At 40.5% G+C, this 27995-nt stretch overlaps 4 protein-coding genes across 6 annotated transcripts; all 4 read left to right on the top strand.

Annotated features, from left to right (window-relative positions):
* Positions 1-199: 199 nt before the first annotated feature.
* On the top strand, positions 200-4376 carry LOC104453898 (triose phosphate/phosphate translocator, chloroplastic). The gene is made up of 12 exons (XM_010068545.3): positions 200-683; positions 858-929; positions 1383-1448; positions 1595-1673; positions 1761-1881; positions 2158-2253; positions 2403-2515; positions 2741-2818; positions 2983-3099; positions 3484-3583; positions 3693-3793; positions 4074-4376. The coding sequence occupies exons 1-12, from the start codon at positions 379-381 to the stop codon at positions 4122-4124; spliced, it is 1299 nt and encodes a 432-aa protein (XP_010066847.2). The 5' UTR covers positions 200-378; the 3' UTR covers positions 4125-4376.
* Positions 4377-7756: 3380 nt separating this feature from the next.
* Positions 7757-10354, top strand: LOC104453900 (PLASMODESMATA CALLOSE-BINDING PROTEIN 3). Its single transcript, XM_010068546.3, has 4 exons — positions 7757-8174; positions 8468-8707; positions 8885-8921; positions 9753-10354. Exons 1-4 carry the CDS (start codon positions 8123-8125, stop codon positions 9967-9969), a joined length of 546 nt encoding a protein of 181 aa, XP_010066848.1. The 5' UTR covers positions 7757-8122; the 3' UTR covers positions 9970-10354.
* A 9738-nt stretch (positions 10355-20092) lies between these two features.
* LOC104453901 (protein CANDIDATE G-PROTEIN COUPLED RECEPTOR 7) lies at positions 20093-21846 on the top strand (the record flags this gene model as incomplete). Its single annotated transcript, XM_010068547.3, has 1 exon — positions 20093-21846. A coding segment is annotated over one exon (1350 nt), but the record flags the coding sequence as incomplete, so codon positions are not given.
* Positions 21847-21984: 138 nt separating this feature from the next.
* On the top strand, positions 21985-26259 carry LOC104453902 (triose phosphate/phosphate translocator TPT, chloroplastic-like). Of its 3 annotated transcripts, XM_039317292.1 has the most exons (9): positions 21985-23232; positions 23318-23389; positions 24039-24117; positions 24205-24325; positions 24613-24684; positions 25170-25245; positions 25407-25755; positions 25914-26008; positions 26119-26139. In XM_039317292.1, the coding sequence occupies exons 1-7, from the start codon at positions 23216-23218 to the stop codon at positions 25423-25425; spliced, it is 456 nt and encodes a 151-aa protein (XP_039173226.1). In that variant the 5' UTR covers positions 21985-23215; the 3' UTR covers positions 25426-25755; positions 25914-26008; positions 26119-26139. The 3 variants fall into 3 exon arrangements, with proteins under 3 accessions (XP_039173226.1, XP_039173225.1, XP_039173224.1); XM_039317291.1 differs by having other exon boundaries at positions 21985-23389; positions 25407-25523; positions 26119-26259; XM_039317290.1 differs by having other exon boundaries at positions 21985-23389.
* The last annotated feature ends 1736 nt before the right edge of the window (positions 26260-27995 follow it).

Raw genomic sequence — 27995 nt, 5'->3', positions numbered from 1 at the left:
CCGCCGTCGCCGTCGCCGACGCCTCGCCGATGATGAGCTCGTGCATGACCTCACTCTCGCCCGGCCTCGCTGGGAGACGGCAGGGATGGTGGCGCTCCCCACGCTTTCTCTCTTCCTTCTCTGACAGCGATGGCTTCTCTCTCTCTCTCTCTCCACTATTTCATATGTCTTTTGGCACCCCACCCAATAAAGATGATCAATCAATCAATGAACCACGACTGCCTTTATTTTTATATAAGTCGTCTCGGCTTCGAGCTCGACTTTCTTGATTCCATCGCTGTTAGCATTGTCTCCTTCTTCTGCCCTGCCCCTTATAGCGACCTTCTTTGAGGAAACTCTCGCTTTCGCAGCTTCCTCTCTCCGTTTTGACCGGGACCCATGTCGTCGACCGCCAGCCCGGTTCTCTCTCCGTCGTTCGGCGCCTCCGGCTCCAGGATGTCGTCCCTGTACCTGACGACCCGCGCCGCCTCGGCTGCTTCCGTTCTGCTCAGGACTCGAAGGAGTAGTTTCGCTGGCAACGCGTCGCGCCTTGCCTTGTCGCCTTCGCCGGAGCCGTCGCCGGAGCCTCTGAGGTTTGCTGGCGGGGGCGGGCCGTTTAGACGGCGGCGTCTCGCCGATTCCCCGGTCGCCAGAGCGGCGGCGGCGGCGGACGCGGAGGGCAGGGAGGTTGGAGTTCCCGATGGGTGGGAGCATCTCTCTTTAGTTTCGCTTCGTTTCCTCTGTGTTTGTTGCTGAATTAAATGGAACAGGGGCGGGAAAAGGATAAAGATGGGATTTTCTTGGGTGTTTTGTCTGTTCGTATTCTGGTCTTTTTGCCCTTTCTGGGTATTCTGAATATGGGTTAATGCTGAGTGCAGGCTAGCAAAGCCATCCCAAAGCTTCGGAGAAAGATACCCGGCACTTGTTACTGGCTTTTTTTTCTTCATGTGGTATGTGATTTCATTCTGTTTTGTGTCATAATGTCATGATAGTCCACTTAAAAAGGTCTTTAGATGGTTGAATTGAATCTTCGTCATGTCCTTGCATCGTATCAGCACAAGGCTGCTAATTCAAGTGCAGTAATACTCAATCTGAAGATGCTCTTTCAAAGACTTCTTTCTTCATTATTCCCAGCTAACAATCATTAATGCAGCGCTGAAGTTTTATTTTGAGAATCTCCGAGCCTCGAGCCTTCATTTTAAGTTTGGTCGTCATAATTTTAATGAAAATGCGGTGATCCTGTGTAATTTGCACTGAACTATGATCATCTGCTTCTCATGGCTGAAAATTAGAAGTAGAAGAAAACCACAAAGAAGATTGAGGACTGAAATAACAATGTGACCGCTTGCTGAAAAAAAAAGAAAAGAGAGGAAATAACCGTGTGGTATTTTCTTTTAATGCAGGTACTTCTTGAATGTCATCTTCAACATACTGAACAAGAAGGTCTATAACTATTTCCCGTATCCATAGTATGTTGTCCTCACTGATTCACTTCCTCTGTGGAACATATATCGATTTCCAGTTACTTGAATCAATGCTAACGCCAGAAGGGCAGACTTTAATTTTTGGCATGTTTTGTTCCCATGCATGATCACGCTCCTTTTCCGTCCTGCAGCTTCGTTTCTGTCATACATCTTCTCGTTGGAGTTGTATATTGTCTGGTTAGTTGGGCCGTTGGTCTGCCCAAACGAGCAGTAAGTTCAATGCTCCGAGTGTTTGTCCTTAGCCACTGCGCATCATCCCACTAAAATTCAATTGACATGCTTTCCTCACTTGAACAGCCAATTGATAAGGAGCTCTTAGCGTTGCTGACTCCTGTTGCTATATGCCATGCCCTAGGACACGTCATGTCCAATGTGTCTTTTGCAGCAGTTGCCGTATCCTTTACGCATACCATCAAAGGTAAGCAGAGTCAAAAAAAGATCATCATGTTTGCAGACGTGAGTTCACTCTTTTAGCATAAGCAGGATGAATGACATTCAACTGCACACCGCTACCATAGGTGCTAGTAGCTCTTGTTATTAGCTATTTAGATACTTTAGGTTCTTAACAGCAGAAGGGTTGTGCTCAAGGCGATCCTCTGCTTTAACTAATGCTCTGTAGTCTCATGCAATTCTTTTGATAAGTGTAAGATGTAGTTTCTCTCATTGATTGTTTTTCTTGTCATTCCATTAACAGCCCTTGAGCCATTCTGCAATGCGGCTGCTTCTCAGTTCATTCTGGGCCACCAGATCCCACTCTCCCTGTGGCTATCACTGGCTCCTGTTGTAATAGGTTAGTTGTGGATTTAGTTTTTGCTGCTTAATGCTTACTCATGCTTGTGACACACCTGAGTTTTATTCTGCCTTCTTTTTTTTTTGAATCCAAAGTAGTTGAAACTGATTAGATTTTTTATATAAATGGTATCAATTATATTGTCTCAGGTGTGTCGATGGCTTCTTTAACTGAGCTTTCTTTCAACTGGACTGGCTTCATCAGTGCAATGATCTCAAATCTTGCATTTACCTACAGGAGTATTTACTCAAAGAAGGCAATGGTGAGAAATCTATCAGAAAGCTTTTCGTTCAGCAATCTGATTCATTTTAGCACAAGTTGTCATGGAAGTAAAGATAGCACGTCTTATGTGTTGATTGTTTCTTTGTTAAAACATCTAGTTGACAAGGAAGCTAGTTGGTAGTTGCTCTTCTTGAATTTATTTGCACACTCTACATATCTCAAGTCTTCTTTCTTAAATTGAAGTTTCTTTTTTTCTTTTCTGCAGACAGGAATGGACAGTACAAATGTTTATGCTTATATAACAATCATCGCTCTTGTGTTTTGCATCCCTCCGGCAGTTATTGTAAGCTTCTTACAAGTGATCAGCATTGATCACAGCAGAGATTTCAAATTCATTTGCTTTGCATTATCATCCTCTGACTATCAGCCATGAATATAATGGCTTTCTCTTCTCTAAATTAATCGCGCCATCTGCAACCTTTGAGCATTGTCTTGTTTCACTTTCAGATTGAGGGCCCTCAACTGATGCAATACGGATTTAAGGAGGCCATTGCCAAAGTGGGTCTTTTCAAGTTCCTGTCAGACCTTTTCTGGATTGGAATGTTCTATCATCTCTACAATCAGGTAAGGCATGGATCTCCAGCAGGGCTTGGCTTTGCTGTTCAATGTTTCAGAAAGAAAACTGAAAAACATAATATGGGGAAAAGATTGGAAGGGCTAATAATTGATTTTAGTAGTTCCCTCTCTATATAAAGAAAAGTTCAAAGACTCCACGGGCAATAATGACAGATTTCAAGTGTTCCATAGCCCTATATACAGAGCAGAATTCCGTGCTGATGGATTGTGAACATTGTTGGTAACTGTCATAATCTGGTTGCTGACTAAAAAGTGACTTTATAGCTTGGAAACTAACAACTACTATTATGACCTAACAGCATTTACTTCTGTGGTTATCATGTTTGTACTCATAGATTATGTCTCATGAACGTGGTTGCCTTTTATGTCCAGGTCGCTACTAACACTTTGGAACGGGTAGCGCCACTTACACACGCTGTTGGGAATGTGCTGAAGAGAGTTTTTGTGATCGGTTTCTCTATTGTTGTATTCGGTAATATCTCGCTATTTTCTCCACCTCAACTTCATTTAGCTAGCATTTGACTAGTGTCAGGACTACAAACACATTCGTGCTCATAGATTCTGTTCTTGCAAAACTACAGGTAATAAGATCTCCTCTCAAACCGGGATTGGAACTGCAATAGCAATAGCTGGAGTGGCCATCTACTCCCTCGTAAAGGCGAATATTGAAGAGCAGAAACGGGTAAATCCTGTTGAGTAACCATCTTCTCATTAAGTTTTCAACACATCTTTCAACAAGCGAGAAGTATTGCGCTGCGGCCTCTGGAAAATGCTCAGGACATTCTTCTCTTCTGTCATCAATCTAAAAACACCCTGCCCATCACGTCGAGCCAAATGAGATCCTGAATCGACACTAATATCCGCCAGCAGATCACCATTATCCAGCCGAAAATTTCAAGCTTTCTTCATTCTCAGCCCGGTTTTACTGCACTGCCGTGACACTCTTTGCCTTGTTTTTTCAGAAGGGTGCAGCGGCCCCTGCTCAGCGACGCCGATCGTGGGGTATTGACTGATTTCCTTGTACCTCTCCATGCCTTTTTTAAGGTAATAAATGAGCAAATTCTTTTACCGAGGTTGACACCAGCTAGCCGAGCTGCCTCGAAGACTTCCCTACATCATCATGAAACTGTAGCTACTGGATCGATTCTTTGTCTAAACTTGCATTCGTCACGAGCCTTTCGGTTAATATTTGTGTAAGTACGCATCCTCTGGAGGGGAAGAAACAAGAAATAACAAATGAAGATGCAAAGTTTCAGATTGTTTAATCTCAGGCTGAATCAACTTTTCCAGATTCAACCATGATCCTGTTTCGATCACGTGCGAGTGACTTGGGAACAGAACCGATTCGATTTTGCCAAAATAGGACCATGTTGCCACGCTGATTAATTAGCAAAAACGATCAAATCAAGGCTCCAATCATTGATCTAGCATGTTACAAGAATTCGTATTGCCAGAGGTTTGAATGTGAATCCAGGACAGAAATTGGGAAAATATGCAGAAATTGTGAATCCATCCCTTCTGGCAGGGCCCATTCAGTTGGACCAGCTCGTGGGCCCTTCCATACTAAATGACAGGATTAACAGCAAATTGGCGACATAAATTCGGGATTTGCACTTTATAATAACATATAAAAATATGGCTTTGGCTGTGCTGGGGACTATCTACAGCCATGGAAATTCAGAAATTGTCTGAGTACGAACGGCTAGTTGGCTCAGCATTAAAATAATCTTAAATATGTACCAATCCCATAAAGAATCGCCTATATTTTATGATTTTTCCGTCTTTCCTTCTTTTCTTTTCTTTTTTCAATGAAAGGGTCCTTTTAGCATCCTTGCTAAATGAGCAATTTAAAAATCGTTTTCCTAATTTTATTCATTTTAATTCTTAGAAATTCGGGTCCATGCACAGTGTCCTCATTGTCAATAACAATACATGACAAAATACTTCTTCGCCTCATCGAAGTCCTCGTTGAACCACCGAAAAAGACTCGAGGATGTGCACTTTTTCCTTTTAGAGGACTCTAATTAAACTCGTAATGTTGGTCCTTAGAACCTAAAAGATGAGATGCTAACCGCTATGAATTTTCTTTTGTGCCAAATACATCAATCACTTTATTAAAGATAGTACCTATTGTACAATGAAAATATAGTAACACTCTTTAAAGTTGGTTCCGGGGATGGTCGGTGCCAATAGGTAAAAGACTAAATGCGATCATAGATATGATGATGACATTAGTTATAGATATGATGATGACATTAGTTCACCTACGCCAGTCGCGAGGGCTAGAACATAAATTTAGATGAGTTTGAACTTGAACAGGCGCACTCAATCCCCGGAAACAAAATTTAAAAAAAAAAATCATTTTGATATCGAGCGTTTGAGCAACGAATTAGGTTCGATCTAAGCCCGATTCAAGCTCACTCGTTGATCTCCTCTAGCAATGACAATGCAATCTCATTTTTCTATTTCTAGAACAAATTTTTAATTTATAAATAGGCTTGAAACAAGAATGAAATTTTTTTCTATCTTTATATTTCTATAATAGAAATGGAAAAAAAAAAATCTTCTCATCGCTTGATTTTGCTACTAGCCTTCCCCCATTGGCCACCACCCACCACCCCACCTGCCCCACTATTGTTGCCATCCATCGTTGCCGTCATTTGATTATTGTCCATTGTCTCTAACCGCCTCCAACCGTATGTTGCTGCTGGGAGGAATAAATTATGTGTTGTTATCAAATGAATTTCATTTTGGAAATATTAATTTGTTATTGTTATTAAATGTGTATTTTTATTTAGAAACTCATCAAATAATATTTTTGTTCCATAAATCAATTTTTTGTCAAAATAGTCATCATTCATGCCATGAGAATTGCCTATTTAAAGCTTGAAGTCCAAAGTTGTTGCTCATATGTTTTCACCTTAATGTTAAAAAAATAGACATGCAAATTCGAATTAGATGCACCTACCCAAGATTGGTATTCCGAAACTGTGACAACAATCCAACTTTGGAGAACATTCTCCTAAAATTGATCTATTCTATTACATGAAATAATTAATCGATGAAAAATATAATTGTTTATATACTTTTATCTCATTTGTCTTACAAACTATATAAGTGGCTATTTTAAAAAAAATATATTTGTTTGTTCATTTAATTTTCGTGAAAGAGAAAGAGAAAGAGAATGGGAGCTTAGTATCACCATGGTAATTTTAATATACGAAAATGTCATAAAAATCTAAAATTATAACTATTATGATACATTTACCCAATTTCATTTTTTTTACGATGCACTCAAACTTATTCTATCAAGACATATTTAGTTTAACTATTTTTTTATGATACCAAAAACCTCAACCTTATATCCATTAACCCTATATTATTTTTTTAAATTGAAAATTTCAAACTTATACTCAAGTGACATATTTATTTTAAATTTTGAGATAAAAGTGTTATATAGATATAAATTTAGGGTTTTTAGTATCATGCCAATATAAGTTTGGGGTAAATGTATAGTGCGATTACAAGGTTGGAATTGTATAACAATATACGTAGTTTAGGGCCTGTTTGGCAATTTGCCAAACAGTGCCAGATTCTGATTTTTTGTTCCCAGAATCAGTTTGAGACGAGAATCGCGTTTGGTAAACTTTTTGTTCCCGGGAACGATTTTGGACAAGATTTGAGAATAAAAAAAAATTTGATTCTACGTCCGAGAATTAGAAAAAGAATCAAAACGGTAAAACCCTTGTTTTTCTCTTTCAATATCTCGGTTGCCGTTCACCATCGCCCGCTGCCGTTTGCCACCACCCGTTGTCGCCCGCCGGTCGCCGGTCCGCCGCCGGTCGCCGGTCCGGCGAGGTCGCCGAAGGCTTGCCAGGCCAGGGCGAGGTTCGGCGAGGCTCGCTTGGCCACCGGCGAGGCTGGGCGAGCCTCGCCCAGTTGCCAGTGAGGCTCGGCCGACGAAGGCCGACCTCGGCGAGGGCCGGCGGCGCTCCGGTGAGCGTCACCGCCCTCGTCTAGTCGGTCGCCGGTCAGGACGGCCAAATGAAGAAGAAGATGAATAGGAAAAAGGGGAAAAAAAAAAAAAAAAGAATAAAAAGAAAAAGTAAAAAAGTAAAGAAATTATTTAAAATTTATTTAAAAATCAAAATAAATTAATTTGGAACAGAATCAATTAATACGGACCAAACGCAATTTTATTCCAGGAATAAAAATTTTGAACAGATTCTGGCGCGTTTTTTTTACTCGAATCGATTCAGGGAATAGAATAAAAATAATCATTTATAGTTAGAATCAGCTCCCGAGAACAGAATCGTTACCAAACGCGCCTTTAGTATTTTTGCTGATTTGTCGTTTTGATCTCAAAGAAAGCTCGATTTTCTAGGGTCACTTGGCAGGAAAGAAAATAGCCACAAAAAAAGAAATGAAGGACAAGGCGATGATGCCAGACAGCGACAGGTCGGTCAGGCTTGAGTACCTCGGAGCTCCCAAGTGGGACCCGGCATCTTGCAGAGAAACCCCCACCAAACCCAAACCCAAACTACATGCAGTGGGTTTACGACCGTTGAAAGGACAGTCGATCAAAATCTCTCTCTCTCTCTCATGGCACTCTCCCCCATTCCCCTTCCCATCAGACACTATTTAATAAATTCTGCATCAAGGGAAAACCATCACTATATAAAGATGCATCATTGAAATCCTCAAAACCTGATGAGTTTGCTCAAGAAACCAAAATCCCTTAAAAAGAAACAAGAAAAACCAGAGAGAGAGAGAGAGAGAGAGCTGCATTATTATTTAGAGAATGTACTGAACCCTCCATCACCTCTCAGTCTGTTGCCCTCTCAGTCTGTTGCCTCCGAGAACTATAACTCTTCATTTCCAATACAAGCTCCCCCCATCTCCATCCCTCTGTCTCTCTCTCTATCTCTCTCTCAATCACCCATCTGGCTCACAAGCTCCACCGGAGCCCTTGACAGTTCATCAGCAGCTGCTCTCTAAAACCCCTTCTTCCATGGCTGTTCTGGTGTTTCTGGTGCTCTTCCTGGCCCTCACTGGCCATTCAGGTAAGGCTTATGAATCTCTATCTCTCCCCGTCCTTTTGATGTCAAATGCGCAAGCTAAATGACAGAAAGGGTTCTCACGTTTTCCCTTCTTTTTCCTTTTCTCGGTCTTCCGATCTTTGCACGCTCTCCTTTGCCTCCCTCTCAAAGAAACCCATCTTTTCCACGGCCATCTTTACCTGAAAGCTCTGTCTTTTTTCACCAACCAACTCATCCTACTGCTTGTTGGGCGTTTTCTCACTCGTTTTTTGTTTTTGTTTTGTTCCTCCTTTTCTTTTTTGGTGTTTCTGTTTTAGGTGCAACGTACTGCATATGCAAAGACGGGATCGGTGACCAGGCCCTCCAGAAGAACGTGGACTATGCCTGTGGAGCGGGGGCCGATTGCTCGGCCATCCTTCAGAACGGCGCTTGTTACCAGCCCAACACCGTGAAGGACCACTGCAACTACGCCGTGAACAGCTATTTCCAGAAGAAAGGCCAGGCCGCCGGTAGCTGTGACTTCGCCGGAACCGCCGCTCCTTCGACTGTTCTTCCAAGTATGTGCATTTCTAATGCTGTTGAAATTGGCCAAAAAAATAAAAATAATAAATAAATAAAGGAAAAATGAAACCTCCATTTCTGATTTCAGCAAATGTTACTTGTGGATGATACGTTTCTGTGAGACTGGGGGTTTGTATGGGTTGTGATGAATGTTTCACTGTGGCTTTTTGCAGATCAACCCTCTGGTTGTGTCTACCCTTCAAGCCCAAGGTACATCCATGGCCCGGATTTTCTCCTGAAAAGTTCCTTTTTTTAGATAATATGCGCAAAGTTTGATAATCAGTCACTTTCTCTCACCAAGAAAAAAAGAAAACGAAGAATTTTGCAGTTCTCATGGGTCTATTTATGTCGTCGTCGTTTGCCATTTCACGACACCAAAACACAAAAAAGAACTTTGCTTTTATGGTTTTATTTTCTTGCACGAGCAGTGTTTGATGCTTTTCAGATTTGGTGTTGAATGGTGTCTGAGAACATGATGCGTGAGGGGCAGATCTTGCCCCCAAGGGTTCTCAACCACTGCGCTGAATTCATTAGCAAGTCAGAGAGCATGCCTGGCTCATTGCAGACTTGCAGTATTCTGAGCTGGTCCTTGCTGCTCAAAAAAATTATTGCATGCCTTCGCTGTCATCTCTTCATAATAAAAATGAAAAAAGTCTCGTTATTTGCCTACCTCATGAAAACATCACATTTAGTGTTTTCATATGCTAAGCACATTTGCTTAGTTTTGCTGGAAGGTTCGGTCTTTGTTCTTCTTTTTTTAAGAACAAGGAGCCGGACTGACCTTAAATATATAAATCTCGAGTCGATGAACTAGAGAATGGGTAGATGCCTGTTCTTTGGTATACGGCTATTACATTTGCTGTGAACTCGCGTCTACATCATACTAGGTGAAGTCAAGTGACACCTAAAATTTTAGGTTATAACTTGCTTTTAAGAATACACCATTAGTTGAGTACATTACTTCACTTATACATTAATATATCTCACACTTTATCTACTCAGACATTGACCTTTTAGCTGTTATTTCTTGGTCCAATGCAGCTCGGTCACCTCCACCACCCCGACCCCGCCAGGCACCATCACCACCACCCCGCCGGGCACCATCACCACCACCCCGCCTGCAGGGTTCACTGGCGGCGGCATAGGGTTAGCCCCCACTGGCATCAACGACACTAGCGACGCCTTCAATCTGGTTCTCTTCGGCAGCATCAAATCAGTCCTCCTCTCTCTGGCTGTCATTCCCTTGCTGTGGGGTTAAAAAAAGTTCAAAGGGCATGTTACCGGTGGAAAAGACAAGTGGTGGGGTGGGGGTTTTGAATCTGGGGAAGGTCCTCAAATAGGGACAGGTTTCACCGGGGGTAGAAATTATGTGACTTCAGGGGTTTTGTGGTGCAGGACATAGAAGCAACAAGGCCTGGACCAATTTTTCTTTATTTCTTTCATCTTTTTCTGCCTTCTTTTCTTGAGAAGAAAGGCTTTGGGGATTTTATGTACATGTGGGCTAGGAGCATATTCCTTAAAATTGGAGGGAGTTTTGGTGGTCCGCTAACTTCAGTGAAAATGGTCTGTCGCTATCTTTTCTAAGTTTATATTTTGTTGATTCAATTCATTTGATGAAGTTTGTTGCGTTTTGTTTTTGCTTTTATGGGGTTTTGTGGTGGTTCAGAAGTTGTTCTTGTGCGGTGCGACCTTAGTTTTGTTAGGATCGTTTTCGTCTTGGATTGATTGAATTAATCATCGAGCCCACCAGCGGCTGTGGCCCATGTGGCCGTACACACCTTATTCGTTCCATTTATTTAATTTTGGGGATTTCCGAGACTGTTGTCTGTGGGATTGAATCGATCTCTACCATTGATCCCGTGGACTCTATTGATGGGGACTTACAAAACTATTGTCATGTGAACCCTAGCCGAGGTAAGGATTTTCCTGTAAAAGACTTATCAAGGATGGAGCTGTTTTAAGGATGCTTGTGGTCTTTGGCTGGCAAAAGCATTTTCCAGGTCGGTTGCATGGGGGGCAGCGTATGATGAACGATCGAACACTTCTTTGTTTGGTCATGTGTCGATTTTACGTCACGTAACTGTCAGGTGATTTAATTTTGGGTAGCATTGACGGATCGATCATGTAAGTTTCTGGTTATCTCACGAGCAGTGCTAACGACTCTCAAGCTTTTACTGGGAAATTCACATCATGATTGCAACGAAATGGTGGGAGGATTTTTGAATTGTTGGAATATTGAAGATGTGCCGTTCGATCACCAACAAGCTTCAAGTGGAAATCTTGAACAAGATGTTAATTAAAAAAGTTTGACCCTATAGTATGATTTATAATGATTTTCGGATGGTGAGGATATTGAAAGTTATGACATTCAATCAATTAATTTTTTTTCCTTAACCATTTATGGGCCGCGACCATTTTCATTTATTAAATGTATGCCAAAAATGGTTTTGTCTTCGGAGGTATGTGTTAGGAGTAGATATGAATCTCTATTAACAGTTGCTTAGAATAGATAGGATTAATGTGGAGGGCACATAGGAGTACTATGTAGTACATAATCTTTTGTAGAAAAGGGGTTACTCAAATAGGAACTATTGTTTTGTGCATTATGCAAGATTCACAAAATAATTTAAACTTCAATTCTATTTAGGTCTCACACTTTGATAAGTCAAGTGTTTCAATCTCTATCGTTTGGTGTAGCTATGATTGAATTTTAATTCTGCTGTGAAGTGTTATAATGTACTTATTTATACTACATGTTCCAAAATAGCAACACGTTAAAGTTGGGTGAGATAATTTCCTAAAAATTGTTATGGCTTTGAAGGCGTTATAACTATGAAGTGTTTGTCAAACATTTTATAATAGCCACATCATTCATCCTTTTCTTTTAGTAGCTGTAATTGTTGCTCATACAAAACAATCTTTAACTAGTATTGTTAGATATCTGCTGTCTCTCAAAATATTCCCAGCAAAACCCCATGGCATTCCTTGGTTGCTAACTATCCGACTTGTCCTCCATAAGTTTGATTTTCCACACTACCATGTGTAAATAATTTCATATTTGAGCTTCTCACATGAATTTAACTAGTCCATCAGATTAGTATAATATGTTTTAGGGTAATTTACCTACCCAAGACAAGCTTCATTAGGGAATATAAAAATATATAAAAAAAAAGCATTATTAGCTATTACGAGGGTTAAGCCTCGTTTGGTAAAACTAAAAAATATGAAACAATTGCTTGCTAAAGTTTTCTTTTTCTTTTTCTAATAAAGAAATGTAACATACATATTCCATAAATATATATTCACTATAACGTCATATTAACTCAGTGTTTTTTTTTTTTTTTTGTAAATATGTAAATATCATTTATCAGATGAGATAGGAGAATCCCTTAGCTTTTTCAAAAAGACTAAGGGCCCGTTTGGTTTGGTTTTGGGGAAATAACTCTAGAAAAATACAAATACATTGTTTACTAAAACTCACATTTATAAAGGGTTTTTGCCATTTTTTTATATTTTTTAAATTTAAATTCGGTGTAGGTTGGCCGCTGGCCAACTGCTTGCCAACCATCAGACAACCATATCTCACCCTGAACCGCCATATTTGGCCTCCGAACAGCCAAATCTAGTGGCCTGAGTTCATGGCCTCAGGTGATGGCGCCTAGGGTGGTGACCTCAAGCAGCGTTGCTTGCTTCGCGCAAGCTAGCTAGTGTTACCTGGGTCACGCGAACCAAGCGGTGTTGCCTAAGTCGTGGGTTGTGCCACTCTAAGTGGTGATCACCAGGGACGCGCGACCCTTAGGCAATGGTGGCGATTGTCGAAGAAGCTCGATTTTTAGGTGGCAAATTGGGGAAGTTTTGAATGGGGAAGAAGATGAATAGTGACACGCATGAATAGTAGACTTGCATTTCCAAAATGCCAAAAGCTTAAAGTAAGTCCGAACCTCCATTGGATTTTCAACATTCCTAATGCTGACATTTGACCAATGGACTTCCAAAAATGATTGCCAAACACCTAATATTTTCTCCTAAAGTTCATTGGAAAAGTTGAACCAAATGGGACCTAATTATGCAAGAAGATAGAGGAAGGAAGCCTCCATACAATAGCCAAGAAAATATTTTCATGAAAATGCCTATACTTTTGATAGAGTGATGCCCTTCCTCTTACAACCTTTTGAACCCTAACCAATAAAAGATGAGGCTCAATTATCTTGCTTTAAAAATGTCTGCAGTTGTATTCCATCCAAATACAATAAATTGTCACTGAAAAAGATAGCTTAAGGAGTCTCACCTCCAAGTTTTTGCCCTTGGTGGATTAACTTTGTTAAAATATGTGTTGAGTTTGAAACCAATGCGAAAACCAGAATATTCCGAATTGGATATTTTGTGGACGTTCGAAATCGAGCAATTCATGATTCAGAAATTGTGTCTGTGTTAAAGTCGTGATCAAGAACAAAATTTAGATTCTATTTTGATATCCACGGAAATTATCCTTTGCATTATTCGAGTCGTTGATTTGTTGAGACTCGCAAAAGCCGTGAATTTGCAGATTACAGGAGATAAAGCTACGCTGAAGTCCAAGTTGAAGAAATCTGACTATGAGTGTCGGAAAAGGAAACAAAGGGTGCGTTTGGGAGTGGCCTTGAGAAGCCACTTTGAACCCCTAAAGATCCTTAGGCCAATGTAGGGGTGTTTGGTAAAAAAATTTCAAACCCCATTTGAAAAATGCAAACCTTCACAAGGCTAAAAACCCAAGGTAGGTTAGGGGATACCTTGGGCTTTCGACCTTCTTGGCATGCTTAGTTGAGGGAGTGAAATAAAAAAATTTCTTCTCAAATTATCCTCATTATTTTTTGTTTTTCTAGTTTTGCCCGCACTATTCATTATCTTCTTCTTCTCCATGAGCAGTAGTCGGTGAAGGTCAGGCAGTCACCGGCAACCGTTGCCTAGACAATCGTCATTGGGGGGAGGCGCGACCGTTGCTGGGGGGTGGCGTGACCGCCGCGACCCAAATCTAGGGCGGTAGGGTTGCGGGAGGACCTTGTCGCCCCTAATCTAGGTCGCATGGGGCGGCGAGGTCACGCAACCCCGCGACCCAGATTCGGGGTTGCCAGAGGTTGTGGCGGTGTCGTGCGACCTCCCGCGACCTCGTCGCCCCAGATCTAGATTACGGTGGGGTCGCCAGAGGTCGCCCGACCTTGAGTGACCTTTGCCGGTGGTCTTTGGGGGTCGCTCGACCCCGGGCAGCCCTACCCATTCGTCTCCTGAGCTACCTAAGTCAGATGTCGGCCGCCAACAACAAATTTCAATCGCTGGTGGCCGCTGTCTTTGTCGACCAATTTTCTTTATTTTTCTTTTGATAATTTTTTTTATCACAAAAAGTCCTTTGTAAATATAGTTTTTCCAAACACTATTTTGTGCAAAGGTACTTTACAATGGACTTTCAGATTATAATTTAACAAAGACAATTTGCATTCTGAAAATCCTCTTTAACTTAAAATCCGTTGCATTTTCCCAATGGCTTTCTCCAAAAATTCAACCAAACACACCTAAAATCATGGTAATCCTAGTTAGTGTAGACTTGCAGCTTTGACTTGGACCATGGCCACATATATATTATTTTTATATGTGGAGAAAAAGGTTTTGCTCCGTTGTTGATGAAAAGGAAGAAAAAGCCTTAAAACGCCTAAAGAGTGCTTGAGAAGCGTGGGCTATCTTCATATCATTCGTGCGGCGAAGCTTGTTCGTGAATTACATCCAAGAAGTTTAGTGTTGAAGCCAAGCAAATCTTATTGTAAGATTTGCGTGTATAATTCATTCACAAGATTGAAAGATTATTTCGCGGCAAATTTTTGGGGTTAAACACTACATGTGTTATTGGGTACAATTGGAGCTTGGGAAACACCGAAAGTGTTTAAATGACTTGAATGTATAATCTCCGTTGTATTGCTTGATCCATAATAATTCATCGCTGTTTTGCCTGTGGACATATGTATCTATAACCAAACCACATAAATCTAGTATTCAATTTATTTTCTTGTTCTATCTATTTATTGTTGGATCTTTCCCTTCCACAATAATTGGTATCGGAGTCAAACTTGGTTGAGTTAAAGCAAATCGATGGCAATAGAATAAGGAAAAGTGAATATCGATAGATTTGATGTAAATGATTTTGGTTTTTAAAAGATGCTGATTGAAGATTATTATTAGATGAAATTGCACTTGCTCTTATATGGGGAAAAACTAGAGATTGAAAGATTATTTCGCGGCGAATTTTTGGGGCTAAACACTACATGTGTTATTGGGTGCAATTGGGGCTTGGGAAACACCGAAAGTGTTTGAATGACTTGAATGTATAATCTCTGTTGTATCGCTTGATCCATAATAATTCATTGCTGCTTTGCCTATGGACGTATGTATCTATAACCAAACCACATAAATCTAGTATTCAATTTATTTTTTGTTCTATCTATTTATTGTTGGATCTCTCCCTTCCACAATAATTGGTATTTGAGCCAAATTTGGCTGAGTTAAAGCAAATCGATGGCAATAGAATAAGGAAAAGTGAAGATCGATTGATTTGATGTAAAGGATTTTGGTTTTTAGAAGATGCAAATTGAAGATTATTATTAGATGAAACTGCACTTGCTCTTATATGGGGAGAAACCAGAGACAATGAAGCAAGTTGATTGGAATTTGTTTGATAAGCGAGCTATGGCTGTTATTCAGCTGACGTTGGCTCGTAACATTGCGTTTAATGTCGTGAAGGAAAAAACCACTATTGCTTTGATGAAAGCCTATCGAATATTTATGAGAAGCCCTCTATGATCAACAAAGTCTATCTGATACAACATCTGTTTAATTTGAAGATGAGTGAATGTGTGTCATTGCATATTATATTAATGAATTCAATGTGATCGTTAGTCAATTGAATTTAGTTAAGATTAACTTTGAAGATAAGATACGTGTTTTGATTATATTATCTTCATTGCCAAATAGTTGGAATACTACTGCTAAGTAATTTATTTTGGTCAACAGCTTGACGTTTGAGGGAGTTTGAGATTTGATTCTAAGTAAGGACATTCGTAGAAGAGAATTTTGTGAACTTGCATCTACTGCTTTAGTAGATGAAAATATAGGAAGATCTAGAACACATATCAATAAGAGTACTACTAATATGAACATGCGTAGTTAGTCTAAGATTAGTAATGCTGTTTGTTGGAACTGTGACAAAATGGGGCATCTTAGAAGGAATTACCTAAAGCTGAAGAATGAAAATGATAAGGGAATTATAGTTGATTCTGCAAATGATGTTGCAGCTATAGCTGATAGTACTAATTAAATCTTGCCGGTCACTGATTGAATCCATAATCCATCCATCAAATGATACATGCATGATAGTATCATGGGGCATTGACTAGACTGAGACATGTTCTAAAGTTGAAGAAGAATTTAATTTTCTTGAGTGCTCTAGATTCAGCTAGGTGTCGATATATTTCAAAATATGGAATTTTAAAAATTGTTCAAGGTACTTTGGTGATAATGAAATGAATCAAGCATAGTAGCTCGTATGAACTTCAAGGTGAGACAGTGACAGATTTCTCTATAGAGACATTGGATGCATCTCTTCAAGAGTCTAAATTATGATATATGCAATTAGGATACATTGGCATGAGAAGCCTGAAGGTTTTAAGTGAAAGAAAGATGATATGTGGTTATAATGCTAACGGATTGAATATATGCAGGTGTTGTGAATTAGATGAATGGTGGAAAGTGCAGTGTAGTACAATCGTCAAATAAACCATTGAAATTGCAGAGTTAATTCACTTGAATGTTCGTAAGTTGTTGCAATTTCCTTTAAGCATGAGTGTTAGATATATGCTAATAGTTGTTGATAACTATTTGATGAAGACATGCGTGTTTATGTTTGTGCTTAAGTACAATTTTGATGTTATTGTCAAGACGATGTAGTTGATAGCTTTAATAAAAAAGGAGATTGGTAAAATGATTAAGTATGTGCGGATTGATAATAATATGGAGTTTTGTTTGAAACTATTAAACAAATTCTACATGAAGGAAGGCATAGTGAAACATTGCACTTATGCTAATAAACCACAACATGTTGCGAAATTGATGAGTAAATCATTACTAGAAATGGCCCATAAAATATTCTATAGTGCTAATATGGCTAGAAGATTCTTGGTGGATGAAGCTGCCTGATAAATGATCCTTATCGACTGTGATTGGATGTCGGACTCTTGAAGAAATGTGATTAGGTAACGTTGTTGATTATTCTATTTTTAAAATATTTAGTTGCCCATGTTATGTTCGAGTTAGGGATGATAAGCTTGATGAAAGGGTAGGAAAGTGCATATTCTGAAGCTATGCACGAGGTAAGAGGGGTTATCGGTTGTGGTGTTTGGAATTAAATTCACTTGTTATCAACAAAGAAGTTAAGTTTGACGAGTCTCTAGTATTTCTGGTTAAGAGTGTTTATGGCAGTGTTTATATGGATCTGAATGGTGTTTAGCTTGAGGTGGATTACAACTAGAAACTCTTGAGATAGCGAGTATGAGAACTAATGTGGTAATTGACATAGATGATATTTGTAGCGAAATGAAGTTTATAAAGTTAATGGTTGATGTGACTATTGAAATTAATGTGGTGCATATTTGATCTCCTGACATATATGAATGTAATAATGATTTTGCTTTATTTGCGGTTAAGGATGTTACATTGGAAAATCTTTATGAAGTAATTAAAGGTGCATGTGAAGTTAGTATTCTGATTAGGTCCTCGGTTTTGGTGAAGTTTAAGCGAAGATTGGACTTGGATAAAATTTGTGGTTGTTGAGCTCATTGGGGACTAGGGGAGAGCAATGGTAGAGCTTGAATTTTTGTGAAGCGATTGTGACTTGGCTCAAACATCGAGCCAAGTGGAGACTATTTAAATATGTCTCGAGTTTTAAACTCAGTGCAGAAACTTAAATATTCCAAATTGGATATTTTACAGACATCCAAAATCAAGCAATTCATGATGCGGAAATTGTGTCTATGTTGAAATTGTGATGAAGAACGGAATTTAGATTCTGTTTTCATATCCACGGAAATTATCCTCTGCATTATTCGAGTTGCCGATTTGTTAAGACTCACATAAGTTGTGAATTTGTAAATTACAAGAGATAAGGCAACGTTTGAGCCAAGTTGAAGAAATTTGATTGTGAGTGTTAGAAAATGAAACAAAATCGTGGTAATCCTAGTCGGTGTAGACTTGCAACTTTGACTTGGACCATGTAAACAAATATATTATTTTTTATATCCGTGTGGTAAGACATGGAGAAAAATGTTTTGCTCCGTTGTTGATCAAAAGGAAGAAAAAGCTTTAAAGCCTCGAAAGAGTGCTTGAGAAGCATGGGCTATCTTCGTATCGTTTGTGCAGCGAAGGTTGTTCATGAATTACATCCGAGAAATTTAATATTGAAGTCGATTAAATCTTATAGTAAGATTTGCATGTATAATTCATTCATGAAATCGAGAGATTATTTCATGAGAAGTTTTTTGAGCTAAATATTGCGTGCGTTATTGGGTATAATTGGAGTTTAGAAAATACTGAGAGTATCTGATTGACCCGAGTGTATAAAAGAAAATCTCTGTTGTATCACTTGATATATAGTGAATTTATCGTTACCCTCCTCATAGACATAGGTCTCTACGATTAAATCACGTAAATCTAATATTCAGTTTTTTTTCTATCTATTTATTGTTCAATCACTTGCTTTTAAGAACAAATTCAATATCAAATCATTGATTATTTTAACTTTTTATGTCTTGTAGGATGCCGTGTATAGTACATGTTAATGACTATAAAAGTGTCATTTCCATAAATCATTACGTATTTGCAGCATAATAATGGATATATAAAATAAGTGCATCATGATCATGAGTTTCTCCGCACAAGGCGCTTCAAAATTTTATGACTTTCTGTTCTATTACTTTTGTAAACTTGTTTTTGAAGTTGTTCCCGTCTTTGAATTTATGCTGGAGGTCTTGTAGATACTATAAATTCAATTAATTTGTTGTTTTTGTGAGATATTTATATTGAGCACAATTCAAAATAACCAAATTCTTTTTGTTGTTTTTGTGAGATTTTATATTGAGCGCAATTCAAAATAACCAAATTCTTTACTTACGAGACACTCTTAACATGACTTTTCAAACATTTTTAAAAGATCACGTCATTTTACTCGGGAGACAATTTTGGCATCCATCAAATTTTTCATAAAAAAATCTCCTAAATTTTTTTATACAACTTGTGTGAATGCCAAATTGTCATCGCATGAAACCAGCCATTGCTGGATTTAAGTTCAAACTTATATGATAAAGACAATGAGAATACTCTTTTTCACCATCTTATAGCCATTTTGATTGCCCTATCTTACTCACTATTATAATCTTGAATGCTAGCATTGACATTTTGTTAGCAATAGCCCTCCGTGAAATTGACACGGAGAGAGCTTTTTAATCGTTTGTTTGTCACTTAAATTCAAACCTAAATCTTAGAGCAAAAGAACAAATTCAAACCTTAATCCAACAACATCAGAAAATCAATTTTTTGATCAAAGGCCGTAACAATTAAATATAATAAGGTACCATTACGTGACAAGCATGTCACAAATTATCATCCACTGTAGTGGCCACTGGCCATATAAGATTTGTGAAGGTGATTTTCTTTTTTTTTTCAAAAGAACTTAAAAGGCTGCAGAAATTGTCCCATCTCGAAAAGTGATAAATTTTTTAAATACTAAAAATGGCTATTAGAAGGAATTCTTTTTATGGATTATAAGATCGTAGGGATCAGAGGAATGAATGAATCACGAGTGAAGACAAGTTGAGAGCATCTCTTTAATTTTTTATTTTTTATTTACTTTTTGCGAACTTTATTAATTCCCAATCGTGCGATCTCCCCCGCCGCCTTCTCCGCGAAGCAATGCCACCTTTTTAAATCCCCCGCCGCCTTCTCTGCGAAGCAATGCCACCTTTTTAAATCTTCAATCTTTAAAAATTCTATGAACTCCCTATTTTTCCGTTTAACGACGGAAACAAAAAAAGAAAAAAGAGAGAGAAACGAGTTTAAAATCCGGAGACATCTTGGGGCCCCACCACTGCAGTAGATCTCACTCCATCACCAGTCAATAGTCAAACCTCCGCCATTTCCATTTCCATTTCCATTTTAAAAATTTTAAAAATTCCCACCTCCTCACGAACCACCGATTCCATCTCCTCTCATCCCCCGTTTAACACCGCTCCAACCCCCCCACCACGCGCCCACCAGTCCAAACCGCCGCCTTTCCGCCACCGCCGCCGCCGCCCACCTCCGCCGCCGTAACCACCGCCGCCTCCGCCGCCGGCCAGACCGCCCCCCTCCTCCTCCTCCTCCTCCTCCACGCCGCCCTCCCGCTCCTCCTCCTGCTCTCCCCGGCCGTCGCCGAGATCAAGACCCTGACCATCGCCTCCGACCCCCGCCCCATGATCCTATTCGAGAAGTTCGGCTTCACCGTCTCCGGCCACGTCAACGTCTCGGCCTCCTCCGTCTCCGTCGCCTCCTCCCTCCCCGTGGCCCCCGACCCCTCCCACCTCGGCTTCTTCCTCCTCTCCGACGAGTCCCTCCTCCAGGTCCTGCTCGAGCTCCAGCGCAACCCGCGCGCCTGCGTCCTCCAATCCCGCTACGTCACCCTCCTCTTCACCTTCCGCGAGCTCTCCCCGCCGCCCCATGCCTCCTACGCCGGCGCCTACCCGGTCACCTCCCCGAACGAGTACTCCCTCTTCTTCGCCAACTGCGCCCCGGAGAGCCGCGTCTCCATGGAGGTCCGCACCGAGCTCTTCAACCTCGACCTCGACGGATCCAAGGATTTCCTCTCCGCAGGTCAAACCCAGCTCCCTTCCCTCTTCTTCCTCTTCTCCCTCGTCTACCTCGCCTTCGTAGGGTTCTGGATCTACAACTGCCACAGCAATCGCAGATCCGTCCACCGGATCCATCTGCTGATGGCCGGGTTGCTCCTGATGAAGGCGCTGAACCTGATCTGCGCCGCCGAGGACAAGCATTACATCAAGGTCACCGGCACGCCCCACGGTTGGGACATCTTGTTCTACATCTTCCAGTTCCTTCGCGTCATCTTGTTGTTCACGGTGATCGTGTTGATCGGGACGGGGTGGTCGTTCTTGAAGCCCTTCTTGCAAGAGAGGGAGAAGAAGGTGCTGATGATCGTGATCCCGCTCCAGGTGTTGGCGAATTTGGCTTCTGTTGTGATTGGGGAGACCGGGCCTTTCATTAGGGACTGGGTCACTTGGAATCAGGTGTTCTTGCTGGTGGATATCATCTGCTGCTGTGCAATTATATTCCCCATCGTGTGGTCGATTAGGTCCTTGAGGGAGACCTCGAAGACTGACGGCAAGGCTGCTCGGAACTTGGCGAAACTGCAGCTGTTTAGGCAGTTTTACATCGTGGTGATCGGGTACTTGTACTTCACGAGGATCGTGGTCTTCGCTTTGAGGACGATTGCGGCATATAAGTATCAATGGGTGAGCAATGCAGCAGAGGAGACGGCGAGCCTCGCGTTCTATGCCGTGATGTTTTACATGTTTAGGCCGGTGGAGAGGAATGAGTATTTTGCTCTTGATGAAGAGGAGGAGAAGGAAGCCGAAATGGCCCTACGAGAAGAAGAGTTCGAGCTTTGAGCTCTTGAGGTGGCAAGGTTTTTGTTGTTCGTGTTGTGGGCGATCGTGATGCATCCACACTGAAGGACAAGATGATCTTTGGCATATCAATTAGCGGGTGCAATGGAACTGTTGCATCACGTCTGCTGTTCCAACTCCTGTTTTAACACGCTCCATTTTCTTTCGGTTGCAGTTGAGCTCTCCGATGTTCTAGATTTCTCTCACTAGCGAGCAAATAGCATTTGTATTTTATGATTTTACTTTTCTTATCACGCCGTCCTTTGTGAAATCTTGTTTTAGAATTGGTTCAATCTATGTTCTCCATACACGTCTCTTAGTTTCGACTTTGATTCCAATCCATATTCTGCCTGTTTGTATCTGTTTGTAACTGTTCCTTGATCATAATGTGATGATTTTCAGTTTAATTCATCCTTGTTCTAGACAACCTTAAGAGATACAGGTTGATGATGCCGGAATCATTTTCTGCATTTGTGTTCATGCGAACTTGGCTTTCTCTGTGTTGTCTGGTCTATTGAGATGTTTCAGTGAAGGAGCCTTCCAGCTCTCATCTTTGTTCAGAAAACAGGGGACCTTTTCATCTAGCTATTAATCAATGTATCGTCAGACATTTTGGCTCTATCTATCAACAATTATAGAGTTGAGTTATATGATGAGCTATTAGGCTATACAAAAGTTATAAGCATACTTATCTGGATCATAGCGTCGCCAATCTCCTGGCAGCTGTATTTATTGCCTCTACTCTCGGGGAGATCCGCAAGGGCACCACAGATTCACCTAATTTTCTGGAGCAGCTTTCTCAGGTGACTCTCTCCTTCCAAACAATCAGATATGGTTGATGTTCAACTCCATGCTGTCCCATTTTGTTTTTTCACACTTTCTGGACTCTGCTTATCAAAAGGAGTGTTTGAGTGCTCATCTTTTTGTCACTCGTATGTGCAAGTCCTAATTATAATTTTGCAATCTTACAGAAGTAATCAATGCAGGATAATTGGCCATCTGTTCTGTTTGCTATGGCAGGTGGAGTGCTCCTCAGTCTTGGAATTCTTGCTGCACAGTATGCATTGGCTTTGGTTTGTTTATCAGTGTCATTAGTGATCACTTGCAGCATTACTGTTGTTATAGGCACTTGTCCCTTTCTCCATGCGTGATGGTTTGGTCACTGTATGCTAGTAAACAAGGAGGCACTTTATTTAGAGCAAACCAGAAGGACCCCAACCTGTGCAAAGGAATTTGCTGACCTTCCTTAGTAACTGATACAACTAGGTCATAGTATCAGTTCTGTAGCTTATGGTCTTTGTTTTTTCTTTGCGAATTTTTGACAGGCACAACTGTAAACTACTTCCTGGACAACAGGATCAACAGTGCGGAGCTTCTTTTCCCAGGAGTTGGTTCCTTTGTTATTGCAGTTTGTCTGGCCTCAGCTGTTCATGCATTGAATGCAGACGATATACCAGAATGAAGCTCAACCAGTCAGGTCTTGGCAATGTTGATGCCAAGTGTGCATATTTGTCTGTATCCCTGCCTATGATGAATGTGCTGTCTTTTTCTGAGCTGGTGGGCCTAATTCATCCATTTCCTGCCCCTGTTCCATTTAATTCAGCAATAAACAGAGAGGAAATGAAGCAAAGCTAAAGAGAGATCATCCCCACCCATTGGGAACTCCAATCTCCCTGCCCTCTGCATCGGCTGCTGCCGCTCTGGCGACCAGGGAATCGGCGAGACGCCGCCATCTAAACAGTCCACTCCGGCCAAAGAATCTCAGAGGCTCTGGCAATGGTGAAGGCGACAAGGCAAGACGCGACACGTTGCTAGCAAAGCCTTCTGTTCTTCTTGCCCTTTCTGGTTATTCTGAATGTGGGTTGATGCTGAGTGCAGACTAGCAAAGCCATCCAAGAGCTTCGGAGAAAGATGCCCAGCACTTGTTACTGGCTTTTATTTCTTCATGTGGTATATGATTTCATTCTGTCTTTGGATCATAATGTCATAGTAGTCCACTCAAAGTCCTGAGATGGTTGAATTGAATCTTCCTCTTGTCCTTGCATCATAGCAGTGCTGCTAACTCTAGTGCAGCAATACTTGACCTGAAGATGCTCTTGCAATGACATCTCTCTATCTTATTCCGAGCTAACAATCTTTAATTCAGCGCTTAAGTTTTATTTTGAGAAATTCCGACCATTGAGCCTTCATTTTAAGTTTGTTTGTCATAATTTTAGTGAAATGCGGTGATTCTATGTAATTTGCACTGAGCTATTGTCATCTGCTTCTTATGGGGGAAAATTAGATGTAGAAGAAAATGACAAAGAACATCGAGGACTGAAATAACCATGTGATTGCTTGCCAAAAGAGAAAAGGAAATAATCGTGGGACATTTTCTTTTGATGCAGCTACTTCTTGAATGTCATCTTCAACATATTGAACAAGAAGTTCTATAATTATTTCCCCTATCCATGGCATGTTGTCCTTGCTGATTCGCTTCCTTTGTGGAACATATATCGATTTCCAGTTACTTGAATCGATGCTAATGCCAGAAGAGCAGACTTTAATTTTTGGCATGTTTTGTTCCTGCGCATGATCATGCTCCTTTTCCCTCCTGCAGCTTCGTTTCTGTCATACATCTTCTCGTTGGAGTTGTATATTGTCTGGTTAGTTGGGATGTTGGTCTGCCCAAACATGCAGTAAGTTCAATGCTCCGAGTGTTTGTCCTTAGCCACTGTGCATCGTCCCACTAAAATTCAATTGACATGCTTTCCTCACTTGAGCAGCCAATTGATAAGGAGCTCTTAGTGTTGCTGACTCCTGTTGCTTTATGCCATGCCCTAGGACACGTCATGTCCAATGTGTCTTTTGTAGCAGTTTTCGTATCCTTTATGCATACCATCAAAGGTAAGCAGAGTCAAGAAAAGATCATCATGTTTGCGGATGTAAGTTCACTCTCAGCATAAGTGGGATGAACGACGTTCATCCTGCTACCATAAGTGCTGGTAGCTCTTGTTATTAGCTGTTTAGATACCTTTAAGTTCTTAACAGCAAAAGGGTTGTGCTCATCCTCTGCTTTATCTAATGCTCTGTAGTCTCATGCAATTCTTTTGATTAGCATAAGATGTAGTTTCTATCATTGATTGTTTTTCTTGTCATTCCATTAACAGCCCTTGACCCATTCTTCAATGCAGCTGCTTCTCAGTTCGTTCTGGGCCACCAGATCCCACTCTCCCTGTGGCTATCACTAGCTCCTGCTGTGATAGGTTAGTTGTGGATTTAGTTTTTGCTGCTTAATGCTTACTCATGGATGGGACACACTTGAGTTTTATTCTGCCTTTTTTCTTTTAATCCAAAGTAGTTGAAAGTGATTAGATTTTTTATATAAATGGTATCAATTATATCATCTCTGGTGTGTTGATGGCTTCTTTAACTGAGCTTTCTTTCAACTGGACTGGCTTCATTAGTGCAGTGATCTCAAATCTTGCATTTACCTACAGAAGTATTTACTCAAAGGAGGCAATAGTGAGAAATTTCTCAGAAAGCTTTTGGTTCAGCAATCTGATTCATTTTAGGGCGAGTCGTCGTGGAAGTAAAGATAGCACATCTTACGTTTTGATTATTTATTTGTTAAAACATCTGGTGGACAAGGATGCTAGTTGGTAGTTGCTCTTCTTGAATTTATTTGCACACTCTACATGTCTCAAGTCTTTTTTCTTGAATTGAAGTTTCTTTTTTTTCTTTTCTGCAGACAGGAATGGACAGTACAAATGTGTCTGCTTATATAACAATCATCGCTTGTGTTTTGCATCCCTCCAGCAGTTATTGTAAGCTTCTCACAAGTGATCAGCATTGATCACAGCAGAGATTTCAAATTCTTTTGCTTTGCGATATAATCCTCTGACCATCAGCCACAAATATTATGGCTCTCTTCTCTAAATTTATCGCGCCATCTGCAACCTTTGAGCATTGTCTGTTTCACTTTCAGATTGAGGCCCCTCAACTGATGCAATACGGATTTAGGGAGGCCATTGCCAAAGTGGGTCTTTTCAAGTTACCGTCAGACCTTTTCTGGATTGGAATGTTCTATCATCTCTACAATCAGGTGTGGCATGGATCTCCAGCCAGGCTTGGCTTTGCTGTTCAATGTTTCAGAAAGAAGAAAACTGAAAAATATAATATGGGGAAAAGATTGGAAGAGCTAATAATTGATTTTAGTAGTCCCCTCTCTCAATAAAGAAAAGTTCAAGACTCCATGGGTGATAACAACACAGATTTCAAGCGTTCCATAGCCCTATATATGGAGCAAAATTCCGTGCTGATGCATCGTGAACATGGTTGGTAACTGTCATGATCCTGTTGGTGACTAAAAAGTGATTTTATTGCTTGAAAAATTACCAACTACCATTATAACCTAACAACGTTTACTGCTGTGGTTATCTATGTTTGTACTCACAGATTATGTCTCATGAACATGGTTGCCTTTTATGTCCAGGTCGCTACTAACACTTTGGAAAGGTAGCGCCACTCACGTTGTCGGGAATGTGCTAGAGAGAGTTTTTGTGATCGGTTTCTCTATTGTTGTATTTGGTAATATCTCGCTATTTTCTCCACCTCAACTTCATATAGCTAGGCATTTGACCAGTGTTAGGACTTCAAACACATTTGTGCTCATAGATGCTGTTCTTGCAAAACTACAGGTAATAAGATCTCCACTCGAACTGGGATTGGAACTGCGATAGCAATAGCTGGAGTGGCCATCTACTGCCTCATAAAGGCAATATCGAATAGCAGAAATGGGCGAGTCCTGTCGAGTAATCATCTTCTCATATGTTTCTGGGATTGGAACTGCGATAGCAATAGCTGGAGTGGCCATCTACTCCCTCATAAAGGCAATATCGAATAGCAGAAATGGGCGAGTCCTGTCGAGTAATCATCTTCTCATATGTTTTCGAAACATCTTTTGACTGCAAGAGAGAAGTATTGCACTGCGGCCTCTGGAAAATGCTCAGGACATTCTTCTCTTCCGTCATCAATCTAAAAACACCCTTCTCATCACGTCAAGCCAAAAGAGATCCTGAATCGACACTAACATGCGCTGGCATATCACCCATTATCCAGCTGAAAAATTTCAAGCTTTTGTCATTGTCAGCCCGGTTTTACTTCGCCGTGACATTCTTGCCCTTTTTTTCAGAAGGCTGCAGCTGTCCCTGCTCAGTAACACGCCGGTCGTGCGGGACTGACTAATTTCCTCATGCCTCTCTATGCATTTTTTAAAGGTAATAAACGAGCGAATTCTTTTACCGAGGTTGATGCCAGCTAGCCGAGCTGCCTCGAGGACTTCTCTACATTGTCATGAGACTGTAGCTACTGGGTCGATTCTTGTTCTAAACTTGCATTCCTCGCGAGCCTTTCGGTTAATATTTGTGTAAGTACGCATCCTCTGAGGGGAAGAAACAAAAAATAACAAATGTAGATACAAAATTTCAGATTGTTAATCTCTCGGGCTGAATCAACCATTCAAGTTTCAACCACGATCCTGTTTCGATCACATGGGAGTCGTGACTCGGGAATAGAACCGATTCAATTTCGCTGAGACACGACCATGATGCGATGCCGATTAATTAGCAGAAACGATCAAATCAAGGTTCCAATCATTACTAGCATGTTATGACAATTTGCATAGCCAGAGGCTTGAATGTGAATCCAGCACTGAAATTGGGAAAACTTGCAGAAATTGTGGACCCATCCCATCTAGCAGGGCCCATTCAATCGGAGCAACTCGTGGGCCCATCCATGCTAAATGACAGGATTAACAGTAAAATTTTGACATGATTTTGGGGTTTACACTTTATAATAACATAAAAAGAGTATGGCGTTGGCTGTGCTGGGGACTATGTACGGCCATGGAAATTCAGGAATTGTCTTGAGTGCGAACGGCTAGTTGGCTCGGCATTAAATTAAATCTAAAAAATGCACCAATCCCATAAAGAATCGCCTATATTTTCTATTTTTTACTCTTTTTTTAACAAAATGGTCCTCTCAACATACTTGCTAAATGAGCAATTTGAAAATCATTTTTCTAATTTTTTTCGTTTTACTCTAATTAAACTCAAAATAATGGTCCTTAGAACCCAATAGATGAAATTCTAACTGCTATGAATTTTCTTTTATGCCAAATATATCAATCACTTTATTGATGACAGTACCTATTGTCCAATGAAAATATAGTAACACTCTTTAAAGCTGGTCTAGAGAATGGTCAGTGCCAATAGGCAAAAACTAAATGTGATCATGGATATGATGATGGCATTAGTTCGCCCACGTTGGCTTTTGTCACGAGGGCTAGAACATAAATTCAGGTTAATTTGAGCTTGAACTGAGCACACTCAACCCCCCGAAACAAAATAATAAAAAAAAAATCATTTTGATATGAAGCATTTGAGCAACGAATTAGGTTTGATCTGAGCCTAGTTCAAGCTCATTCATTGATCGTCTCTAGTAATGACTCTTTGTGAGTGGCTTAGAACGAATCTAGGAAAAATTTGAAAATTTATTTGGAATTCTCGAGTCAAAT

This window comes from Eucalyptus grandis, chromosome 7 (assembly GCF_016545825.1).
Source record: "Eucalyptus grandis isolate ANBG69807.140 chromosome 7, ASM1654582v1, whole genome shotgun sequence".
Lineage (NCBI taxonomy): Eukaryota > Viridiplantae > Streptophyta > Magnoliopsida > Myrtales > Myrtaceae > Eucalyptus > Eucalyptus grandis.
This window is presented reverse-complemented; position numbering and strand designations above follow the sequence as displayed.